The sequence below is a fragment of the Myripristis murdjan genome, chromosome 1, assembly GCF_902150065.1.
Source record: "Myripristis murdjan chromosome 1, fMyrMur1.1, whole genome shotgun sequence".
Classification (NCBI taxonomy): domain Eukaryota; kingdom Metazoa; phylum Chordata; class Actinopteri; order Holocentriformes; family Holocentridae; genus Myripristis; species Myripristis murdjan.
In genome coordinates, this window is record NC_043980.1 from 13,158,762 (window position 1) to 13,165,424 (window position 6,663).

Here is a 6,663-nt window from a genome sequence, read left to right on the forward strand (position 1 = left end):
CTGTCGTACATCAGGAAAATTCCATGTTTAGCAATGTCTAAATTATGCTGCCTACCTTAATGTAAGAGACATATCTGCAAACCAGTTGACCAGATAAAACCTAAACGAGCTGAAAATGTTCTGATTAGATTGGAGCGCCATGTCCTGCTCCATCTTTTCTCCAGCACTAGTCCCATCTTTCTTGCTAACAAGAACCAAGCGCCACATTCCTGATATTTTGAAGAGTTTTTAAGCTGGAGGGAGATCTCTCCTTCAATACACTCAGGCACAACATGGGCTTCTGTCATTTTGGACATTCGCATGTAATTATCAGCCTCTCTCCACTTACTGTGACATTACAACATCAGTGATACCTGTGATTAGGTATGGGCACTAAAATGAACTGTCAATAGGCAGCATAAGAAATTAAAAAAAAAAATGCTCATCTAAATTTCTCATCTGTTGTGTTGGTCTAAAGTATTCAGGTGTGCATGACAACAACAGGATGTTTAGCCCAAACACATTAAATGTCACTGTCAAAAGCAAAGATGGTTTGTGGGTGTGTTTGTGTGTGTGTGTGTGTGTGTGTGTAAGCCTCACCGTCTTTTTTAGCTGTGAATGTGCGTGCAGAGTCTCCCAGCTCAATGAGCTCATTGGCTGATTCCGTCTCTTCGGCGTTCCACGAATGGAGGGAATATTTACTGGACTGAACAGCGGACCTGAGGGATAACACACAGTGTGATCTAACACCCGTTCACACAAACACAAAATTAAGATACACATATAAGTCAGTCTTGAAAGTAATCATGTGTGACATTCTTCTCTTTGTCACCAATTTATAAAACAGCAGTGATTCAACTGGTACCCAGTTTATTAAAGGGTTTACAGCTGCTGTTCAATACACAAGGTACCTGGTTGGTCTTTGAGATCTTTGTATCTCTGTACAAAGCAATATGAAGTTTTGATTGGAAAAATGCTATATAAATAAAGTTATTATTATTACTCTTGGTGCTATACTTCTAATACCACAACCTGCAGCTGAACCAACGCTGGGACCAAAAAAACAAAACAAAAAAAGAAACTTAATTCATAAATGCTAAGAAAGTTATGGGGGTAAACACAGAGCTGCAGACACAAGCTTGTTTGATTCACTTATGACTAGGATATAATGTTTGACCTGTAATGTTTGCAGTGACGTTAAGGAGGCGACCAAGCTGGTTGTTGGGTCAATAGGATGTGCAGGCAGGATCTGCGCTGAGGATCACATGGTGAGAGTCATGTGGCTCAGCCCCGACTGCGTCAGCACCGCTACTTTAAAGAACACTTAGTCTGTCCACATGCTTTTATTTTGTTCACTTGTGACTTTTATCTTGTTCTAAGTATAGCAGTGGCTTTGGGGGTTTTGTCTTTCGGTTTTTAAGAAAAGCATGTGGTCTCCAAGTGAATCCAGTGGGGTTATATGTTAAAATAGAACCAAGGTGATGATGGACAGAATTAGAGGAGCACTCCACTGTTTTGGTGGGCAAGATGTTCGATACAATTTTCACCTCTGTACGTCTGACTCAGTTCCTTTGGGTAGCATTTCATATTTGCGTAGCATCACGACTTGAAGTCTATGGGAGACGCTAGCCTAGCTCAGTCAAAGTGAAAAAATAAACCTTACAGCATCTCTGAAATCGTCTTATTTACACATTGTATCATGTGTATTTGAAATACACAACTTGAACTAAAACTTGCAGGACCTTCCTTTACCTTCAGCGGTGTGTGGATCACTGGATGCACTGTGCTTTTTTTAAAAGAGGTCAAGATGTGTATTTCAAATACACAATACATAGTGTACACAGGGCAGCTTTGGAGATGCAGTAAGGTTTATTTTTTCACTTTGATTGAGCTAGGCTAATGACTCCCATAAACTTCCAGTATTTGTGCTAAGCTAACACGAAATGCTCTCTATAGTAACCGAAGCACTGAATGCACAGAGCTGAAAACGGTATTAATCATCTTGTCTCAGTCTGAGTGAGTCGGAAAAAGGGTATTTTGCCCAAAACACTGGAGTACTCCTTTAACTTATATTTATCGCATGTTCTCAGACACTCAAATACCCTTCCATGATCGTTTCTTAAAATTACAGTGAGTGATATTTTCATATAAATAAATATCCACTTTGATATTCTCCATCCCTGACATGACACTGATATAACACAGTCATGATTCAACTAATACCCTGTCAGTGAAAAGTTTTTACATACAGTTTAAAAAAATCTGTGTCAGATCACCCTCAACATGTTTCCTGTCTATTTTTGTACTAAAGAGATGACTAACTCAGTAGTAAGCATGAACAGTGATAGCCACTGAATGGCTGAATACGCAAAATGAAAAAAGAGAATAGTAGAAAAAAGAAATAACATCACAGCACTGGACCCTGTGTTTGACTTTGTGATCTGGAGGGGGGTGGGGGGGGGGGGGTATATCCTGTGGATGGCCACCGTAAAATCTTGGAAAAACACTCACTCTCCACTGGAAAACTGTGACTCTCCTTCCAGCTGGGCTTCCTTCTGCTCTGCGACCTCAGAGTCCACCGGCTGTGTGCTTCCACGAGGTTCATCCTCCACGAGAACATCGCTCACTTCTTACAGAGAGAGAGACACAAAGAGTACGAATAGAGACAGACACCAAGAAAGACAGAAACATGACAAACAGAGAAAAAAGCAAAAACACAGGAAGAAAGAGAGAGGAAAATGGCTGATTACAACACTGCAGTGATCTTTTAAAAACAGGAACAAACTGAGTCCATGTTGCATCAGTCATAACAACAGACAGACCAAAAGACAGCCCTCAAACATCAAAGCCTCATTTATTTCACAGAAATCCTGACAAACATGACGATATCATCTTGTATTTTCAACCGTAAAAGTTACCTTAGTATATCTCTCTCTCTCTCTCTCTCTCACACACACAGAGAGAGAGAGAGAGAGAGAGGGAGAGGAACTCCAGTTCCAAAAGCAGAAGCACTGCACTGTGAGAAAGACACTCGAGGCCAACTCATTCAGCTCTACACATCCAGGACATTTCACTCAGCCTTTTATGGACACACATCGTATGTAGGCACACACACACACACACACACACACACACACACACACACACACACACACACACAGTCATTAACTGCTAATTGCTGTTTGGCAGTTCACAGAGGGACAAGTCAGGCATGGACACAAAGGCACGCTCAGTCCTGCCAATTCAACAGGGCCGACTGTTCCCAGTAAAGCCCAACGCCGGCTGGTGTTAAACTCGGTTTAGAGCACATTATGTCCAGTTCAGGTTGGAGGACGGACAGATGATCTCACCTACACAGAGCCTTGTGTCTTTGTGCTTCCAGTAAAACAGAAACCTTTTTTTCAGGCCAACAGAAAAAAAAAACAAGGGGGCACAGCAGGGGCCCATTAGACCACACTTCTGTAAGTTAAAACTTGTACAGAACTAGATGTTAATGCAAAAGTTTAATAAAATACCAACACCAACCTTCCTGCTTTAAATCTTATTCTTTTTTTCAGTAACTGTTCATGTTGAGTGAAATATTTATGACACAAAACAGAGATTTTTTAAAATGCTCATTAATAACAGGCTTTTCTGCAAATAAATAAACAAAACAAAGCTCCTACAAGCAGTGATCACATTAAAACACTTAATTTCAAGTTATTTGATACATTTTAAAGTCTTAAAATTCACAGGTATGAGAAATTGGTATAGCTTAGTTTTTTGTCTCCCAGTACTAGTTGTTAGGCAAAATATTTATTTTGGGTGTAAAAATACAAACATAAATAAATGAATAAATAAGCTGAGATGCGCATATTTGTATAAGTAATGAGAAAACCTGAATTAGTTCATGCTTACCTCCATTATGTGACTCCTCACTTATCTCCTCATTGAGATATTCCAGCAAGCCATCGAAGATTTCCAACAGGTTCTTGATAGACTCTTTGTCCCCTCTGACAATATTTTCCCCTGCAAGCATACAGCCATCACCTGCATTACACTCAATACTCAGCACTTAGTTCTCAATACTCAGCACTTAGTTCTTAAATATAACCATAAATATAACCTTTTAATTGTTTAAGAGTGTACTTGAAGAACACAGAGGGCACCGTATTTCTGTGTGACCCTCAATCAAATAAACACTAATCTGTCACTCAGACCTCTATAGTGACAAAATCACTTGGTTTTCTTTAATCATCAGTGGATGTCTGTAAAAGTGTTTGGGTAATCAGTGTAGAAGTAGTTAATCATACTCTTTTTACACATCTACTCCTCCATGTAACTGGATGAAAAGAGTGAAAACATGTAATGACAACATTGATTCTGACCTGTGATGTGCGAGAGGCTGATCTGAAGGTAATCCAAAGCCAGTGAGTCAATCACAGACTGAACATTATGGACATCATCCTCTTGACAGCATGGGGCTGCAATATAATCTGAACACACGCGCAAATGTGAATAAACAAAGCATGTCTATGCACATGCGTACAAACCCTCCCTTGTACCCTCGTGCCACAGTGACATTCGTTTAACACAGGAAAGAGCTCAGCCACATCAACAGTCTCATGATGGCAGGTTTGATGGGCTCAGGAAGCATTCCTGAAATACTAAGCACACTCACAGGAATGTGATCTGAACTTCAGCCTCACAGCTTGTTAACCTTAAGGTTTAGCCCTTGATCCCCATCTTAAGCTCAAAACGTTTTAGTGTGTATGAAGCTCTGCAGGTTGACCCTACCTGGAACTTTCTCCCCCAAGATGCTCTCATACAAAGCGATGAAAACATTGGCATCGCAGTCTGTCACCTTCCTCAGCCTCAGGTTTATGTGACACTTGCTGAGCAGATCATTCGCCACATCTACCCAATCTGTAAAACGAAGAAAGAAAGGAATACCTTAGCTTTTGCCACAATTACATAAATAAAAACATACATGAAGTAAATTTAAATTTAATTTTAGTATGAAAACACACAGAGCATACATGTGACTAATCTATAGGCTGAACAGAAACGGAAAATTCAATGAATGGAAAGCAGGCTTACATAATGACAAAATATAGGACAGTAAAAGCAATGAAGGTGGAGTAGCCATGCTCAGATGTGGCTTTAGGCTTCAGTTCCTGAATTCCCAGTACCGGGCGTCATGTTCTGTCGACGGTCTTGGTCTCATGGTTTCACGCTAACTCTGAACCTCGGTCGGAGGGTGTGTTCCTCAGGTTAGGTTATTTTCCACTGCTGTTTAACTGTTATTACTTCTGTTGAAATTGTTCATATTCCTATCTTTTTATAATCCTTGTTCATAGTGTTTATATTGCTTACTGCTATTTATCATGTGTATACTGTATATTTTTTCTAAATTTGCACATTGACCTACCTCTATGCACATTTTATACACCCATGCACACGGTTTTTTCTGTTTGTTTTTTTTTGTTGCACATTGCTTTTTGCACACTGGGTTGTACTTAGGTTATTCTGTTGTGCTCAGATCTTATTCTGTTATACTTAGATCTTATTCTTTATTTCTATTTTTTTTTTATTATTATTTACTTAATCTGTAATCTGTGGATACTGCTGAAGAAAATGTGAATTTCCTGCGGGATGAATAAAGTATCTACCTACCTACCTACCTAGAAAAACTCCCAGCACACTTGACTTGATCTTTTGTTATGAAGAGTATTTTACTATAAGCAAGCGCGTTAAAAGGAACTAATTCACACACCAGCACCAGAGCAGCGGTACAGTTTCTCTGGGAGATAATGTAATCATCATCATCATCATCATCAGTGCCAGTCCGCGGCAAACTGAGCGGGGAGCAAAGTGCCAACACACACACACACACACACACACACACACACACACACACACACACACACACACACACACACACACACACGCAGAGAGAGAGAGAGTGAGAGAGAGGGGACTGCCAGTTTCGGTCGCACTGATTTCACTTTACAGACCAGATCGGGTCAAGTTATCGACTCAGGAAGACAAACCGACCACAAACTCCGTGTTTGTCTGTCACCTTTCGGGCAACTTCGCCGTTTCATTTGGACCAAAGTGGCTAACTAACTTTGCTAACTCGCTCCGTTTCCTGACCAGAGCCATTTCAGAAAACACCGAGCTGTTGAACCCGCGTTTAAATTGTGTTTGTCTGTTAAAATGTGTAAGTTTAATAACAGACTCACTGCGGGGTCGCTGACGGTTAACATGGTTTGTGCGACCTGTCGGTTAGCGTTAGCCGCTGCGCTAGCTCAACAGCCGCTGTACGTGTCGGTGTCGTTAGCCTCCGCCCGGACCAGAAACACGAGTTTGGGTTGGATTAACTCACCTCTGTCTGCCTCCTGGGTTCCCATCAAACAGCTGGTTCCAACCAGAGGCAGCTGGGGCTCAAAGTCCACCGACTCAAACCGATAAAAAGTCTTTCTGACCTCCGCCGTTGAGGTTAGTTTGGTGTATGGTGTTTTCCACCGACGGGGAACTGAAGCCTCTCATTTAAAATGAAAGTCGTCTCTGATTGGACGACGCGCTCGCTCTTTGTTTCCGGAAGTAACCTGCGAGGGGTGCATTGTGTTTTTTGTTTGTTTGTTTTTCGTTTTTAGGGCCCTCGCCTCTCTGAAACAGGGCCCTATTGTATCTGTAGTGTTT

General features: G+C 41.0%; 1 protein-coding gene across 1 annotated transcript in view; it reads right to left on the reverse strand.

Moving 5' to 3' along the window:
• The window catches only part of LOC115359112 (centrosomal protein of 95 kDa-like), a 24,326-nt gene extending 17,663 nt beyond the window's left edge, over window positions 1-6,663 (reverse strand). Inside the window, 6 exon segments of the mRNA XM_030051444.1 lie at window positions 580-698; window positions 2,491-2,608; window positions 3,877-3,987; window positions 4,347-4,454; window positions 4,756-4,884; window positions 6,347-6,663. Coding sequence (XP_029907304.1) covers window positions 580-698; window positions 2,491-2,608; window positions 3,877-3,987; window positions 4,347-4,454; window positions 4,756-4,884; window positions 6,347-6,371 — 610 coding nt within the window. The 5' untranslated portion in view covers window positions 6,372-6,663.